General features: G+C 44.6%; 1 protein-coding gene across 14 annotated transcripts in view; it reads right to left on the bottom strand.

Moving 5' to 3' along the window:
* Positions 1-19,261, bottom strand: part of znf385b (zinc finger protein 385B) — a 588,958-nt gene that overhangs the window by 192,390 nt on the left and 377,307 nt on the right. Inside the window, exon 1 of one of the 14 annotated variants that reach the window (XM_085985991.1) lies at positions 7,622-8,458. The exons of the other annotated variants lie outside the window; for them this stretch is intronic. Coding sequence (XP_085842117.1) covers positions 7,622-7,667 — 46 coding nt within the window. The 5' untranslated portion in view covers positions 7,668-8,458. Of the gene's footprint in view, positions 1-7,621; positions 8,459-19,261 lie in introns of those variants that run through there. 14 annotated transcript variants of the gene reach the window in all.

Raw genomic sequence — 19,261 nt, 5'->3', positions numbered from 1 at the left:
AAAAGTTTTTTTCAGCTTCTACCTTAATCCTATGTGTATGTCCCAATCTTTATTTCGCTCTCTGTAAAATTTATAAAAAGTAAATTATAACCTGTGCATTTTACTTCCTAGTTTGCTGTCTGTGAGAATGCTTCAAAGTGATTGGCTGCTTAGCCTGCTTGATGACATCACTGTTGTTGGACACTGGAGATTTACTTGGTTTGGTGGCAGATTCAAGCTAATGTCAGGAGAGCTGAAATTTATGCCACAGAGATCACTAGATTTTTTTGGGCAGATTTCTTTGAGGGTCAGCGGCGAGCACCGTCACTTCACTGCTGACCGCAAATTCTGGGCTAATATATATAACTTTGTGATTCTGCTTTAATGATCCACTGTGCTGGCTATAATTGTATTGTGTATTGTTTCAGCACTGGGAAGTTAAACATCTTTTCATTGTTTGCCTCATGATATCATCTTCATTCCTTCAAACCTCAACTGTTTATTCTTTCTGAAATCACTATTCATAAAACCTTTGAAAAGAGGATAATTTTGTGTTTATGAATACACATGTAACAATAAATTAGACCCAGACTACCCTAAGCCACAGAATTTTGAAGCCTTAAAAGCTGTCACACAGAAGAAATCTATATCCCCTTTGGATGAACTTGAAGCAGGTTCCCGAAGTAAAAAGTAGAGTAGCATATTGTATCACCCAACTGTTATTTGTTTAGATACTACTGAGAACTGAATTTACCTATTCAGTGACATGGCTAAAGAATGAGAGAAGGGAGATGATTTCAGTGAGGAAGTTGGCACAGGGCTTAGGATGGCAGTACGCAACAAGAATTTTAGTGATAGTCAGGAGGGATGGAAGTGGTGAGTTGTTCAAAGGAGGATATGATGGCAGAGAAGTAGGGGTGAAACCAAGAAGTGGCTTGATAACAGCATTAAAACCTCCTTGTCAGATTATGCATTCCATCTCTTGCCTTGTCCAAACCACTGTTGCAGAGTGCTGGGCATGGCAAGGAAGGATCTTAGGGTAGGAGCTGACACAAGAAAGGTAACCTATCCACCATCAATTCAAAACAGTGAAAAAGGGAAGAACTTGTATAAAAACAGATAGCAAGAGTTTCTACAGCTATATAAAAAGAAAAAGGGTGGCTAAAGTGAACGTTGGTCCCTTAGAGGATGAGACCAGGAAACTAGTGGTGGGGAACATGGAGATGGCAAAGACGCTGAACAAATATTTTGTATCAGTCTTTACAGTAGAGGACACTAAATATATCCCAACACTGGACAAACAGGGGGCAATGGGGGGGGGGGGAGGGGGGGGAGGAGCTAAACACGATTAAAATCACTAAGGAGATGGTACTCGGTAAAATAATGGGACTTAAGACGAATAAATCCCCCGGACCTGATGACCTACATCCTAGGGTCTTGAGAGAAGTGGCGGTAGGGATTATGGATGCATTGGTGATTATTTTCCAAAACTCCCTGGACTCAGGAAAGGTCCCGGCAGATTGGAAAACTGCTAATGTAACATCCTTATTTAAGTAGGGAAGTAGACAAAAAGCTGGAAACTATAGACCAGTTAGCCTAACATCTGTGGTTGGCAAAATGTTGGAGTCCATTATTAAGGAAACAGTAACAGAGCATTTGGATAAACATAATTTAATAGGACAGAGTCAGCATGGTTTTATGAAGGGGAAGTCATGTTTGACAAATTTGCTCGAATTCTTTGAGGACGTAACATACAGGGTAGATAAAGGGGAACCAGTGGATGTAGTGTATCTGGTCTTCCAAAAGGCATTTGACAAGGTTCCACACAAAAGATTACAGCACTGTTGCCTCACAGCGCCAGGGACCCGGGTTCGAATCCGGTCTCGGGTGACTGTCTGTGTGGAGTTTGCACATTCTCCCCGTGTTTGCGTGGGTTTCCTCCGGGTGCTCTGGTTTCCTCCCACAGTCCAAAGATGTGCGGGTTAGGTTGATTGGCTATGATAAAACTGACCCTTAGTGTTCGGGGGATTAAATACGTGGGGTTACGGGGATCAGGTGGGATATGTGTCGGTGCAGGCTCGATGGGCCGAAATGGCCTCTATCTGCACTGTGGGGTTTCTGTGATTTCTGTGATTACTGATCAAGATAAAAAATCACGGGATTGGGGGTCATATACTGGCATGGGTGGAAGATTGGCTATCTAACAGAAAACAAAGAGTTGGGATAAATGGTTCATTCTCAGGATGGCAATCAGTAACTAGTGGTGTTCCGCAGGGGTCAGTGCTGGGACCCCAACTCTTTACAATCTATATTAACGATTTGGAGGAAGTGACCGAGTGCAACGTATCCAAATTTGCCGACGATACAAAGATGGGAGGGAAAGCAGTGAGTGAGGGGGACATAAAAAACCTGCAAAAGGACATAGACAGGCTAAGTGAGTGGGCAGAGATTTGGCAGATGGAATATAATATTGGAAAGTGTGAGGTTATGCACTTTGGCAGAAAAAATCAAAGAGCAAGTTATTATCTAAATGGAGAGAAACTGCAAAGTGCTACATTACAAAGGGATCTGGGGGTCCTGGTGCAAGAAACACAAAAAGTTAGTATGCAGGTGCAGCAGGTGATCAGGAAAGCCAATGGAATCTTGGCTTTTATTGCAAGGGGGATGGAGTATAAAAACAGGGAGGTCTTGCTGCAGTTATACAGGGTATTGGTGAGGCCACACCTGGAATACTGCGTGCAGTTTTGGTTTCCATATTTAAGAAAAGATATACTTGCTCTCGAGGCGGTTCAGAGAAGGTTCACTCGGTTGACTCCAGAGATGAGAGGGTTGACGTATGAGGAAAGGTTGAGTAGGTTGGGCCTCTACTCATTGGAGTTCAGAAGAATGAGAGGCGATCTTATCGAAACATATAAGATTGTGAGGGGTCTTGATTGGGTGGATTCGGGGAAGATGTTTCCACTGATGGGTGAGACTAGAACTAGGGGGCATAATCTTAGAATAAGGGGCTGCCCTTTCAAAACTGAGATGAGGAGAAACTTCTTCACAGAGGGTAGTAAATCTATGGAATTTGCTACCCCAGAGAGCTGTGGAAGCTGCAACATTAAATACATTTAAAACAGAGATAGGCAGTTTCCTAGCAGGCAAGGGAATTAGGGGTTACGGGGAGAGGGCAGGGAAGTGGACGTGAGTCTAGATTCGGATCAGCCATGATCGCATTGAATGGCGGAGCAGGCCCGAGGGGCCGTATGGCCTACTCCTGCTCCTACTTCTTATGCTCTTATGTTCTTATGACTTTACTGTGCCCTCAGGATGTCCCAAAGCATTTTACAACCAATGGACCCACTGACTGGGTTATGGTTGGTTCAACATCTCATCCGAAAAGTAGCATCTCCACCCGCCACCCTTCCACTCCCACATAGTGCTAGCAACTGAGCCAAGGTGACACAGTACTTGACGATTGGTGTGGTTCCTGAGTAAACTTGGCTTAACATGGCAGTATTACTGGAATATGTTGCTGAAAGTCTTCTCCCACGGACTGATAACAAAATGGTCACCATTGGGCCTAGCACACAGTTTTCAAACTGGGGTTTCTGGAATATGGCGGGGGGCGTTCCCAATATCAGATTTATTTTCATCAGTCATTATATTCTGTACTTTTTGGTATTTACTGACTTAGTAGCATGTTATTTCTGTTTCTGTATACTAACAGAAAACACTTTCTACAACGACAACATTGTTTTCCTTTGGGCAACTGACAGTCAGTGGGTCCCTGGGATTTTGTTAATATTTTCATGGGTTCTCCAACACAAAATTAAAACTTTGAAAACTGCTGGCCTAGAATACAGCAGTGTTATTTAAATCAATTCAGCAGATCTGCATGCGTTAAGCAAGGAGAATGAGAGATGAAACGACAAGAAATGAAATCTTCACTTGTATGCAGTTGTTCAAAATCTTACTCTCAAATCTCAATGCTCTGGAGCTATTTTTTGCTCTTTTAAAATCAGGCTTCAGCCCCTCCCTCATAACTGAATCGGCCCTAAAGAAAGTCATGAACAACATTATTTGTGACTATGACCATGGCACATTATTCCTCCTTGACTTCTCTGCAGCCTTTGCCACAGCCAACCACGCCATACTCCTCCAACACCTCTCCACTGTCCAATGCATTGGGACCACCCTTGTTTGATTCCACTCTCATCAGTCCAATCTGTCCAATCATAGTTGGAGCATCTGCAGCAATAGCATCTCTTCCTGCCCCTGCATCATTAGCTCTAGAATCCCCCAAGGAACTATCCTTGGCACCCCCCTCTACATGCTGGCCCTTGGTTACATAATCCACAGACATGGGATCAGCTTACACATGTCTGCTGATGACACCCAGTTCTAAGTCCATCACCACCTCTCTCAAATCGTCCACTGTTGTTACTGTTGTAATCCTAACTACTGAATCCCGTGGTTAGCTTGTGAATATCAGTTTAATGAAGTAGAAATGCGGGGATGATGATCTTCACATAGGTTTCCTTGTAATGTGTCTGCTCCAAATCATGAAGAACGGTGTTTGGCAGGCTTTGTTAAGATAACTCTTGACCTTTTTCCTCTGCTTTTATGATATTCAAGCTTCCTATGAGTATTTGTTGTTTTCAAATATGAAGAAAGTGGAGGGGAAAGGGAATGTTAGTTAATCTATGTAACTTCCTATACCTATTCAAAAGGGTAGATTTCATGACCGAGCACTTCCAATTGAATGCAGTGGCCGAGAGGAAACACACCCTGGAAAATCACTGACATGCAGCCCATGGCTTTCAATCCATTGCAATTAATATGGCTCTGTAATTTTCAGAAAGAAATTCACCCCTAAAATCTAAATTATGAACTTTAGTGTTGGAATAATGATAAGAAATGATGCACTCAAGTTCCCCATTAATAGAATGTCACCCAACTAGCAGACTGGGTGTGGAAGGAGTGGTATCCTTGGGCAACAGCAACCATAAGATGTATAAATCTAACTTGATCTGGGATAAATCAATACCACAAATCAATATTCAGGTATACAACTTTAAAAGGGTCAACTTCAAGGTACTGTAATGAGGAAAGAGCTTAACCAGATCTACTAGGGAGGAGTAGCAAGAACATTTCATTTGAGAACAAATGGAATATGTTTAAGGACATTCTATTGAACATGCAGGATAAGTACATACCAGAGATTAATAAATGTGGAGTAAAGAAGTGTGACCTAAGACAATACAAACTGAAATAAGTAGGAAATGGGAATTCGATCACTTCTTCTTGGGAGAAAAGTGTGGGAATTAGTGGGAAAAATACCTGAAGGTCCAAAGAAATGTAAAAGTCCAGTCAGAGGGGCAAAGAGGGAACTAGAAATGAGCATTGCTTGAGAAGCCACATTTGACATTAGCGAATTCTTCTATTTATAACAGCATGAGGGTAATCAAAAAAGAATTGAGAGCACTTAAAGATGCAAACAGGGTTGAAAAATAGTTAATGCACTAAATGACTGATTACTGGGAATATTCGCTAAGGAAGACAACATGAGCATGTCATCCATGATAGGAAGTTCCAATTTCTGTAAAGGGACGTAAAATAGGCATTAGGCCTCTAATTTACATTTGTAAAGAGCCTAACACCTGTTTTAGGTGACCGCCTTGGACAGCTGAAAAATGGCTTGGCCCAATTTTGGGCTGGATGTTTTTCAGGCGTCCTTGGGGCGTTGTATGTTGGCCCCCGAAATTGGGTCTCGTTGACATAAAACAGGTGCAATGAGGTCCAATTTCTACCCCATTGAATGAAGTGCCACAGGAATCAGTGTCAGGATCCCTACTGTTTCTAATCTATATAAATAACTGGACCTATATTGTGAAATCTGTAGATTTTAAGCCTAAGCCATCATATTGAAGCTATGTAGTTCTCTTGACTAGCTGCATCTTGAATATTATATTCAGTTCTGGTCACCAAGGCACAAGGGAAATATTTAAGCCCTGGAAGGATGGTGAGGCTGCTCCCTAGTGTCAGAGGACTAAGTTAAGAAGGTTAAAAAAGAAACTTGGATTCTTCAGCTTTGAAAGGAGATGTATGAGCAGGAAACCGATAGTGGGGTAAGAAATACTATGTGAATTAGAAAAGGTTAATGCTGAGTAATCTTTCAAGTTAAATAATGACTGCAGGACAAAGGGACATAAATAGAAACATATAAAAAAAAAGCAAGTTAAGGACTATGTCAAGAAGCATTAAGTAGTGGAGGTAAACATTTGGAGCCTACCAAAGAGACAGTTAAATACTATGATCATATGATTATAGGTCTCTATTGGAAGAGGGAGCAGGACAAGCTGAATGGCCGACTTAACATCGTGACTTTATCTTTATGACTTAATGTTTCTTGAAGAAATTATATATGTTATATGGCACTATAGAATATGTCTTTTATAACAGCATTTATAAAATACAAGTTGGTGCTTAGTCGTTTAACCATCCAACTTCTTACAACTTCAATTTACATTTTCTTGCTACAACTTTAAACCACATCTGCCATAATGAAATTAACTAAATGTACTTCTCATTTAAATAATCTGAAAAACATATTTTCATGCCATTTGCTATTGTTAAACCACAGCCAAATGTCAGTTCATGACTTAGGATAGAAAATTTTCTGTTGAAATCACACCAGTCTCCCAGTATTGCTCTGCTTGGCAGTGGCAGGGCACATGCTCCACTACTACAAGTGCCCACGCCGCTCAGCACCGATTCTCCTCCCTCCCCTGCAGCGGGCTTCCTGGCGCAGATTACAATCCCAATAGGAGCCCTCTAGAATTATTCAAACAAGGCTGCCCCCTGAAACTTCAATGGGGTCAGGAGCAGGATAAGTGGGTGGGCTGACTTTATGTCAGGATTCCGCCAAAGCCAGTTATAAAGTATTACTTTACAGGTAAGGTTTTTCAACTAAAAAAAAAAGCTGTCCATAAAGAGAACAGAAGAATACTTATGCAAAGAGCAAGGTATTACAGAATAACACCTAGTGCCTCACAATTGTCAGCACACATCAATCATCATCACACCAGCTCTGCTTATCATGGGTATACCTCCTCAATGTTAATGCGACACTCCGCTGCTACCTACCAGTGTCACAAATTTTACAATAAACCAAATTTACATAATATTCTGCACATGCAAATCATGTGGGTCGATGCTGTAAAAGTGGATAGTGGCAGAATTCAAGAAAAACAATTTAAAAACAAAGCACAAATGGTTGAAGATTAAGCCGGTCACTTTTTAAAAAAATTACATACAACATATTGAGGAGGCTTGTTGAAAAACATGTAGCAATTTACTGGTTGCTTCATAAGCATGCTGCACAGTACTTCAATTTTATTAAAATATACCCTGAACTAGTTCAAACTTGTTGCTATGCTTGGCTATGCTGGGTTTCAGTAACTTAAGCTGCAGATCTCAAGCAGATCAATGTTTTAATGCAAGCTATGTTAAAATACCTCTTAAAAACCTCCATTCAATTTACCATAGTTTAAAAATTACAAAGCAATTTTCTTCTGCCAGTCATTTACATGCAATAAATACACGGTTAATACATAGTACAAAGAATCTGAAGTATAGCTTATTATATGGGACATACCTTGCATGGTAAGTGCATCCAATAGTCTACTGCTATCCCAAAACATCAAAAGTCCAGACTTCTGCCGTCAAAAATTCCTTTTCATTGCGGTGCACTATTTCCATGTAAAGATGGGTGCTAGGAAACAGCAGGCTAGCATAAGTTTAGACAAAGAGAAGGTAATTGCTGCCAAGCTCTAATTGCTGCTGCTGATGTATGAAACCTGATCTCAGGTGGGTGGGTAACCTGACTGCATCTCTGACGTCACCAGTCCCAGCCAAATATAACCTAATACGACTTCCTCTCAAAATATCCCAACTATACGATTTAAATGCACTTAGTTTCTGTTTTGAAAAACAACTTTATTCACAAAATAGAACAGAAAATGAATCTTAAAACATGTAACAATTTTTAAAACAGCAATACATACCCCTGTATATGGATTCATTCAACTTACAACATCTCAAGAATATTTCGCACTTTCATGACAAGATGGGAAATAATATATGTGGAAACAAGCTGGCTCAGAGATCACAATCCTTTGGAGAAGCTCACTTTAGACATCCTTGCATACAAGAGCATGGAGCAGTAAGGGCAGATGAGGCCTCTGTCAAGTTCAGGGCTAGTACCATTCTGCCCTCATGTCTTCTCCCCCTACAAATTCACTGCCACTCAGGCATAACCATGCAAATAATCATAGAATATATTGCAACGTCATTTCTTTTTTAAGACATCTCTTGCAACCTGAAAGAGGAGCCTGCCTACACTACCAGTGGCTCAGAACAAGACACCACCAAACAGCACCCCGCATGCCTCTCATCGACTTTCGCAAGCATCAGACAGCTACATACATCCGGAGGGTGCAGTTAGTAAGCTTGAAGTCACAGCACTGGGTAGGTTTCAGTGCACAAGTGAAGAGGAGCAAACGTTTGTGGCAGAGGATGGCCAGGGATTTGGTGGCTAGGTAGCCATATGGCAGCAATTAATGGCTATCTGTACTTTCTCCAATGTAGCAACATGGTGAAATTGGACAGTGTAATGTCCCTGTTACTCTTTAGTAGGAAAGGAGATGATGGGGCGATTTAGCCAGCCCTCGGGAGGCGGATTTGGAGGCAGGATTGCCGGGAAAATGGCAGAATCTGGGGATGGGTACCCATCCCACCCCCAACCCACCTCTGTGCCATCTTCCCAGGAGGCAGGTCCCCGACCCGCGCCGGGTCCCGTCTCCTCGAGGCGGGAAAGGGATTAGTGCCAATTAATTGCCTGTTAACAGGTAGTTAACCGGCAGTTTTTTGGCTAATCCCTATTTTGAGCCCTAAAGTGTGGGCTTCCCGATGGCTCCGAACCTCGCCAGGGTCAGCGAGGCGGGCAGTCGGTCTGCGGGGGTCGGGGGGGGAAGAGATGTCCGGTGTGCAGGTGAGTGATGGGCGCATGTGTGCAGAGGTAAGTGTGTGAGGTGTGTGTAAAGTGTTTTAATAAGTTTTACCTACCTTTTCTTCCTCCCTTCAGGTCTCGGGAGACCCTCAGCTCACCGGCACAAAAAGCAGAATGGCCGCTGAACTGTCAAAAGCTGCAGCCTCTAATTTCTGCTCAGGAAGGCTTTCTAATTGAGTCTTGAGTAAAGACTCAACTTAGAAGACAGATTGTCAGTGTTTGACAGCTTCACAGAGCTGTCAAACGATGACATTTCATCTGTCAAAAGCTCTTGACAGATGAAACGTCACTCGCTGATGTCACCTGTAACTGGCTTTTCCTTAATTGGCCTGCTAAGCCCACTGGGCAGGCTTAACAAGGTCAATCAAGGGAAAATAGCATGGGTTGGCCACTAAAACCCGACAAGTGGGAGTCCCGCCTCCAAAAGCTCCCCATTGACAAAATCCAGCCTGAAAGTCAAGCTGACCAATGCATCAGCCTGCATGGGCAGCATATTAACTGATCCAGCAGTGCTGGCCTGGAATGAGCCAGACACAGAAACCCTCAGAGAGTAGTGGTCAGTGACAGTGGCGGGCCTATGATGCAGGTTAGCTGCAGGTTTCATTGCAACATATGGCAAAGCTGTGCAAACAGCTCCCTGCTGACATGCAGCCTGTGCAAGCTATTTTCCTTTGTCATTGGTAGGTAGGTGCGCCAAGACCTGTTGGCATGCTGGCAGGTGAGGTCAGTACAGCGCAGGTACCTGATCATCTCCCTGGCATGCCTTCTTTCATCTTGTTTCACTCCAATTATAAAATACTGTATTTAAATAAACCAAACCAACACCTATCATTAACTTTACCTTTACTGGCTGCCCACAACAGGATGTAAAGGTTGCACCTAGCTGATTTGTGGCTCGTGTGAAAGTTGGTATTGGAAAAACTGCTTTTCACGTACCCTCTTTTTTTCATCCACTCTGTTCCGCTGAAGTCCTGTAAATGTTTCACTTACAATATACCAAGCAACAATGGGCTACTTTTTTAGTACATTAAAAAATCTTATTGTAATGAGTAAATAAAAAATCTAATGCAATAAATATGTAGCCCCCTGGTGCCCAAATGTCCTCTTTTCAGCAGGCCTCAATTCCCAATGTGCACTCCCACTGGGAACACAGATTCAAAAAATTACCTCACCATACACAAGGAAAATTATATCGAAATAATGTACTGACAGATAAACATAAGCAAAGACGCAGCAAGTAACGCAATTTTAGTGGAAACACCAAATAGTATTATACATGCAATGAGAAGGGAAATAATATACTGTTTGAAAAAGAGTTTCCATGGGCACAACCACCAAGTTTCAAATTCTAGTGCTTTTATGTTTAAAGGCAAAACTTACACATAGCTGGTTGTCCAGGTGCCCACAGCCTTAAACTTCTATGTGACTGGATCCTTCCAAGCAAATCTAAGAGATATATGTCACATTTCACAACCAGCATTGCACGATGCAAAAAGCAAGTGACAATGCTAACTCATCACTTTCCCCATGGCAAATAGCCAGCACCATTTCCATATCATAGATTCCCCAAAGTGCACAGCATTATTAATGGCATAGATGTGGCTGCACATATCTCCAATCTTGGTCTTCATGAAGTGAAATGGGTTCCAGTCCACGAATGTATAGTTGGTCTGTGATCATAGGTACATTATGCACATGAAAAACTGCTACCCTGGTAGCTGTTGAGCCATTCACTTTATGGCAATCTATGGTGCCACCATTATTTAAAGGGTAGGAAGACTGTCAAGATGGCTCCTTGGGAGCAAGGGTATCCTCTCTGCGCCCTGGCTCATGATCCCCTTGAGACAGTCATGAACAAGAACTGAAGAGCTGTAATAATATGGCACACATAGCCGGTACTGGCATAATCAAACAGACGATTGCAATGTTAAAAGAAAGGTTTTGGTATTTGGAAAGATCAGGGGTATTGCAGCATAGCCTCACCAAGGTGTCAAATATCAATGTAGTCTGTTGCCTACTCCGCAGTGTTGCCATCCAAAGAGTCACTGCCATGGAGGTTATGGAAGTGGAGGCCTAGCATAAAAAGTGCAGAAGCAGGACGCCAAGATACAGCCTGAAGACATTCCTACCGAACTCCAGTTTCGGACTGGAAGGCTTAGATTTTCCTTAAAATTCTGCCCAATTTTGAGGTGGTAATTGGGCAGATGGGGGTGGGAAATGGAGTAGGTTCTGTTATGCCAGATCCCTGCCCAATTTTCTGTTGCCATTTCCATTGAAGGATGGGAAGCAAGATGAGGAAGCACTGGAATGGTCAATTTTGCAGATGAAAATAAGGGTTTGAGCAGCAGATGGGCTGAGGTAGAAGCAAAGGTGGACAATGTTACGGAGGTGGAAGTAGGCAGTCTTTGTGATGAAGAGAATATGCGATATAGAAGCTCAACTCAGAGTTAAATACAACACAGAGGTTGACAACTGTCTAGTTCAGCCTGAGACAGTAGCCAAGAAGAGGGGTAGAGACAGTGGCATGGGTATGGGGGGTTTAAGGAGGAAGCCGAAGATTATGGCTCCAGTCTCACAAATGTTTAGCAATTTTTTGAGTAGTCTCAACCCAATACCTAAAGAGCATGCAGTCTTCAGCACATCTGCCCATATTAGCTGCAATCTATCACTAAATCAGCAAATCCAGTGCTGCAAGAATGAGTAAGAAATATTAAATTTCATACCAGTGCAGTAGAGATTGCTACGCTGAGTTGGGACAGAGCTTTACTCTTCTTCTGGTCTGAGCTAGGAGTGCTTGTGGCTGACATGGATGCCCTAAGTGTAGACAGTTGCTTACATAACAAGTTACCTAATTTCAAAAATTAATTAATCATGTTTGAGGTGTTTTGATGTAATTGCAGGTTTGCGCAATTCACCAAAAAAATGTTTTTTTTAAAAAGTGAAATGGCAGCTGGTGATTTTAGGCATGTACGAATAAAGATGTTGTTTAGCATAATTACCCTGAAAGATTGTGGTTGCTAGAAAATGCCAGATAGCTGTCATTATCGATGAGCTGTGTGAAGCTTCATGTGGCCTGCAGCTAGCAATGTTAAAATGGCAGTGTGCACAAAGTTACTAGGTCCATAAACATATTATTAACATCCCTTAATGGAAGCTCCCCAATAATCATACCGTAATGTTGTAACATTTAATGGTACATTTGCTACTCCAGAATGGAGCATCATCACGCCTATTCATAATTTTAAGTAACTTAGTATATGAAACATCTGAGCTCACACATACTTTACATTCTAAATGATAGGGTAATGACAGGGATCTGTCATGCAGCATTATCCCATCATTGATGCCTTAGCATTAGACATCACAATGCCACTGTGTTCCTGGCATTCAGTATTGCTGAGGTGGTGGTGGGGGGAGGGGTTTAAAATTGAAAGGGTCAGCTTGACTAAAATAAGAACATGTAATTGTCATTTTTTTTTAAAAAAGGTTTTGCTTCAGCCAGTACCACTAGCCACGCTCTAAAGGATCCAATTTGTTCAACCTACTAAACAACTCCTTTGGTTCTGCAGAAAATGCCCTCGTCCCCAGCAAGTCACTCACAGTTCCCCACCCCCAACACTCCTCCAGTACAGTTCCCACCTGTATTCCTTCAGCCTCAGGGTTACAGACTCAAGTATGTCTGGTGCATGACCGCCTGGTTGTCCACTGCTAGATCTGATGACCACTTCAAACATTATGGGGAAGAAATTCGGTATCGCCCCGTTTGGGGCGCAGTTATCGGTTGGACGCAAAGTTCAGCGCCTGGCACTAATTATCGCCTCTGACTACAAACTTGGCTTCTATCACCCCGGAGGTGATTGCAGCGCTAAATTAGGCACTAACACCTGTCTTAAGGCGCAAAGGCCGAGGAGCGAGGCACTAGCTCAGAGCGCGGGCAAAGCTCAGGTGATGTCAGTTAGCAATGGAACACAGACACACTGACGCCGGCCAGTTCTTAAAGGGGAGGGTCGATCTTGCTCTCCAGCCACACCCAGCTCATTGCAGCCTGGAATCTCGGCCTGGAGAGACCTCAACCTCAAAGCTGCTGCAAAGAACTATGGAGAGGGCCAGGGAACGAGCTCAGCGCTTCAGCGACCGGGCCTTGGTGGCTCTGGAGCAGTGGAGTGCCGAAAATCAATACTGTACCCAGAGTGTGGCAGGAGGTCATTGCCCCGCGACTATAGAAGAGTGTGGAGGGAGGTGGCTCAGCACGTCTCCTCCAGGAGTATGGTGCCCAGGACCCACACACAATGTCGGAAAAAGTTCAACAACCTCACTCGGGTGGTCAGGGTGAGTGGCTGTTTTTCAATATCTCTCTATCCCTCCATCTCAACCTCACTCTATGGCCAGAGGGTGTAAAAACGCCAATGCCTAACACTCATCCAAGACCTATGGCCATCTCACAAACACACACGCACATTCCACACCTTGCATACATTAAGGGTTGTTCAACTGTGGGAGGCACATCAGGCAAGCACATGGCAGCATACATTAAGGGCTGTTCAACTATGGGAGGCACATCAGGCAAGCACATGGCAGCATCCATTAAGGGCTGTTCGGCTATGGGAGGCACATCAGGCAAGCACATGGCAGCATACATTAAGGGCTATTCAACTATGGGAGGCACATAAGGCAAGACCATGGCTGCATATTTACTCAGATGCCGTCCTTTTTCTTGCAGGCCAAGCTAACTCATAATAGGTGGCAGCAGCAACGGACAGGTGGAGGGCCACCTCAGCTGCAAACACTCAGCGATTTGGAGGCGCGCTTCCACAGGATTGTCACAAGCCAGGTGATAGGTGCCGTGGTCGCTGGAGAGGTCGACCTCCTTCGGGACAGCAATGATAAGGTCATCAGCTTTCTCTCCTCTCTCACCACATCTTCCCTGGAGAGGAGCAAGGGGGAAGGGTCTGATGAGGGTGAAGCTCTGGGACCCAGCGGGCTGCAGCAACGCCATGGGGGTATGGAAGCTCAGGGGCCTTCTCCCCGGAGGGAGAGTAGGCCAGCGAGTCCTGCTGCACTGGACGCAGAGGAGGAGTGGCTCATCGCTGAAATGAACACCCAGGCGGTGGACATGCACACTCAGTTCATGGGTGCAATGGGAAGGGTGCTCGAAAGCACTGATGCACTGGCAAGGAGTGCGGAGCACTTCGCTGCAGCACAGGCTGACGCAACGCAATGGCTTAGTGCTGCAATTCAGTCACTGGCTGCTGTGATCCAATCTCAGACTGGTTTCATGCAGCCTCAGATTGAGGCAACGCATGCACTGACTGCTGCCATTGTCGCTGGTTCGGCCACATTGCCCTGGGGCTCTCACGGCGCCGCAGCAGGCCAGCAATCTGTGCTCGAGCAGTTTGCTCTGGGTGCTGAGGTGCTGCCCCGTGGGAGTGCCAGTGCGTCGTTCGAGCAGGGAGGTGCTGTGCTCCCCAGGATGACAGCATTCTTGCTCCCACCACTGGCATTTCCCCATTGCACTTGCTACTGCCTGCAGCACAGCCAGCCCAGACTGCTGTCGCCCATGCAGAGTTGTTGCAGTTGGCAGCCGGGCCCTCCAGGCCCAGAGCTGGTTGAGGACGTCCTTCAAGGGCATCTGTAGTCTCAGGATTTGACATTCAGCAGCCTTCCACCAGCCTTGCTGCAGCCACTGAGGCCCCACTGAGGAGCAGTAGGGTGGGAAAGGGGGAAGTGCGCAAGGGAAGGAGATCATCCTCGAAGGGCAAAAAGTAGGAGGTCTCAAGAAATGTTGGGAATGTTTTAATTAAAGGCCGAGGTTCATCTGATAACTTTTGTGCAGTGTTTTGGCCATTATCTCCAGCTTGTGAAAACCAGTTATGTTAGTTAATGATTTGTTGTGTTTGTTTCTATTAGTTTGTCATGAATAAATGACACACACACAGTTTGTAAAATAAAAAAGCTGTTGTATTCAAAATGTACATGTTTGGCCTTTGGAATCATTGCTGTCTTGGCCGGCTATAGGGGTTGCGAGTTGCTTTCCATTATGTTGTTCTCCATGCTAGAAGCGGCTTGTTATCAGCCGTTGATGGACAGCCCTTGCAGTTTCAACATTGTGGGCCTCCCTCCTGCCTTGGTGCTGCTGCTGATCATCCTCCTCCTCTTCCTCTTCCTCCTCCGGTGGTGCACCAATCCTTGGTGGCATTGGTTGGGTCCTGAGAATTGCCTGGTTATGAAGAATGCAGCACACAACTATGAAGAGGGAGACTCGCTCAGGAGAGTACTGCAGGGCTCCTCCTGAGTGGTCCAGGCAGCGGAAACGTTGCTTGAGCACGCCGATCATCTGCTCAATTATGTTCCTGGTAGCGATATGGCTCTCATTATACCGCAGCTCGGCAGGAGTGTTGGGGTTACGGAGCGGTGTCATCAGCCAGGTGCAGAGTGGATAATCCTTGTCCCCGAGGAGCCAACCACTTGGCTGATGCGGTGCCTGGAAAAGGTCTGGCACACCAGTCTGGCACAGGATGAAAGCATCGTGGCTGCTGCCAGGATAGCGGGCATTGACGCCGAGTATCAGCTGTCTGTGGTCACAGACCAACTGGACGTTTAAAGAGTGGTTTCGGAAAACCTCTGCATTCTCATGTGGTGCCCACAATGCCACATGCGTGCAGTCAATGGCGCCCTGCACCATGGGGAAGCCCGCTATCCTCACAAAGCCAAATGCACGTTCATGCTGTTTGGCCTGGGTCATCGGGAAAGAGATGAACTGGCGTCTCCTTTTATAGAGGGCATTTGTCACCTCCCGGATACAGCAATGGACTGTGAACTGGGAGATACTGGCAATGTCCCCAGTAGCTGCTTGAAAGGAGCTGGTGGCATAAAAATTCAGAGCCACTGTCACCTTCACTGCCACCGACAGCGATGTCCTGGTCCTCAGTTGAGGCTGCAGATCTGGTTGCAGCAGGTGGCAGAGCTCAGTGACCACCTGTTTGCTGAAGCGGAGCCTGCACAAACACTGCTCCTCAGACAAATGAATGTAGGAGAATTGTTCCCAGAATACCCTGGGAGGCTAAGCTCTCCTGTGCACAGGCCTGTTGGCCCTCTTCCCTCTGGCCATGTTTGCCACTCTCTCTCTACGTCTCTGATGCCTCTGATTCGGGGCGTCGTCCTGCGCCTGCAGAATCAGTCTCAGTCCCTGCCTTCTCCAACTCCCCGGTCCATAATGCTACCAGTCCCTCCCATACTCCAACCCTGTTCCCATAGCACTCTTGTCCCCATTCCGCCCCCTCCACCATCAGGCTCATCCCCTCCATGAGACATCTGTTTTTTCCCCTGACGTCCTCTCCATCCAGCTGCTTCCCACTTACCTCAAGCAAGCCGGTTTCTGCCCTAACATCCTCAGTGTTGCATTATCCTTCTTTCTGCTTCTTGACTTCGCCAAGGTGTGTGACACAGTCAATCATTCCTTCCTTCTCCACCATCTCTCACCTGCAGTACATCTGAAATGCACCACCCGTGCTCTTTTCAACCTCTACTTATCCCAATAAAGCCAGCGCAACTCCAACAATGGTTTGTTTTTCTGTCCCCGCATGGTTATTTCTGGAGTACCCCAAGGTTTCATCCTTGGCCTCCTTTGCCAGTTGTCCCTCGGCAGCATTATCCATAGACAGGATTCAGTTTCTAAATGTATGCTGACAAAACCCAGATCTACCTCTTTACGACCATCCTTAATTCCATGACCATGTGTGCTGCCAGATTGCTTGTCTAACATTAAGTCAAGGATGAATTAGAATTCCTTCGAGTTGAACACTGGAAAAACTGAAGCCATCCTACTTGGCTCCACCAAAAATTCCAGCTTTGCTCCATGACTTCATGCCCCTCCCTGACTATTTGCTTCAGGCTGCACAAGTGTTCTATTCAATTCTGAGTTGAGTTTCAACAGCAAGATCATAGCCACTGCCAATACAACCTATTTCTACATCCCTAACGTTGCCCGACTCCTCCTTTACCTCATCCTCACAGTCGCTGATATTCTTAGTCATGTTTTTATTACCTCCAGCCCGACTTCACCCATACCCTCCTCACTGGCTTCCTGAGCTCCACTCTAAACAAACTCCAAAATTCTGACACATGCACTTTGTTCCACACTAAGTCCTACTCATACATTATCCCTTTCCTTGCCAATCTTAATTGGCTCCCTGTCCTTCAATGCACTTAATTCAAATTGTCGTCTTTGTTTATAAATCTCTCCATGGGTTTGCACTCCAGACCTCTGCAACCAACTCCAGCATTACTTCCCAGTAACTTCTGTATTCTGACTATGGTCTACTATTCATGTGGCCCTCCCCTTCATTCCCACGCTGGATGCAGAGCCTTTAGCCACTTGGCTGGACTCTCTGGCATTCCCTTCTGAAACGACTCCACCTTGCTACTTCTTTCTCAGCCTTTTTGTGCCTGTTCAATCATGCTTTCAGTCATCCAACTCTTCTATTGCTGCTTGACATCCATTCCTCTTCTAAAATCCCTTGTGATGTTTATATATGCAAGTCATTAAGATTTGTCACGGTGAATATGTGGCTACAAAACACCTACTCATTTGCTAAGCTGAACATGAAAGGGGCTTAGTATGTTATTTGTATGCAATGCATTTCTCTCTCATTGTATCCATCAAACATGCGGAGGGTTATAACTCGGAATGGGTTTTGGGCAGGTGACGGGAGCATCAAACTCCCCGTCCCCAACGTCATCAATTTGTGTGCCCAGAGTAGAAGGATATGTTGACAAGGGAGAATAAGTAAATAGAGTGGGAGGAAGCTCGTGTGGAGCATAAACACCACCACAGACCTGTTGAGCAGCATGGCTTGTTTCTGTGCTGTAAATTCTATGTATGTCTCTCCTCTCTAATGCTTCATCCTGCTGCCCCTCTCCCTGCCGAATTAGTTTAAACGCTTCCTTACGCACTAGTTAACCTCCACGCTAGGACATTGGTCCCTGCCCTGTTGTGGTGCAACCCGTCCATCTTGTATAGGTCCCTCCTGCCCCTGAACTGGTCCCAATTCCCCAGGAATCTGATGCTCTCCCTCCTGCACCATCTCTCCAGTCACACGTTAACCTGTTTTATCTTACTGTTCCTGTATTCACTAGTACTTGGCACTGGGAGTAATCCAGAGATTACCACCTTTGAGGTCCTGCTCTTTAACTTCATCCATATCTCTTGCAACTCTGTAGGATCTCAACCCTTTTTCTTCCTACGTTGTTGGTTCTAACATGGACCGCTGTTCCCCTCCCCCTGCAAAATATTGCACACCCATTCAGTGATTTATTAGTGACTAACTTATATTGATGGCCCCTAGTTTTGGACTCTCTCACATGCAGCTACTTGTATGTGTCTGCTATTATATTGGATTCATATGGATTTTAACATGTTAAACTTTTGAGTCTTATATTTAGCATGTGTATTCAACCCACCCAGCTTGGTTGGTAAAACTGTGTTTCTTTTGCTGAAAGAAACTAGAGTATATTAATATCTTTCTTGGTTTTGAAGTTTAGTTTCTTAAACTATATTTTCAAACCACAAAGTGTAGGCTACATGTTATAAAAATAACCCTTGCTGGAGATACTAAAAGAGTGGTTTCTACCAAGATCTTTAAATTGCTGGTTTTTAATAGTTGTTTATTTATTTTATATCCAGTACACATGATTTCCCTCCAGTAGCTAGCGGTCCCTAAAACCCAATGATAAATCTGTAGTGCATCATATTATCAAAGTGCATCATATTATCAAAGTCTTTTGGGGTGACGGTTCCCTGGAAATATGGCCCACGGTTGCTCCCTTCACATTCCCTCTTAGGAAAGATGGGTTGGGCCACAATATAATATAGGGGATGTTGGGCAAAGGGAGAAGCAGACAATGATGACGATAATTTTTTCCTCAAGTTCAATGAAAGTGATTTCGTTTCATCCATAAAGGAAGTGTTATCTAATAGAGCACCAAGAAGTTGGAACCCATGCTGTAGAAGTAGGAGCAAGATGGAGGAAACAATTATGTAAGGGGCTTGAAAGATGGCAGCAATGTAGAAAGTGACAGTAACTGTTGTTTACAGTACTCCTGGCAAGGCTGTTTGTGAGGAACCTGTTCCTAGATCTGTCCTTAGTTCTTGACAAGTACTGTTTGGTCAACAACAACAACTCGTATTTATATAGCGCCTTTAACGTAGTAAAACGTCCCAAGGCGCTT

Source organism: Somniosus microcephalus, chromosome 4 (genome assembly GCF_052327205.1).
Source record: "Somniosus microcephalus isolate GS21.2 chromosome 4, FLI_Smic_1.0, whole genome shotgun sequence".
In the NCBI taxonomy this organism is placed as follows: Eukaryota; Metazoa; Chordata; class Chondrichthyes; order Squaliformes; family Somniosidae; genus Somniosus; species Somniosus microcephalus.
The sequence above is the reverse complement of the archived record's forward strand: the minus strand, read 5'-3'. Positions and strand labels throughout refer to the sequence as shown.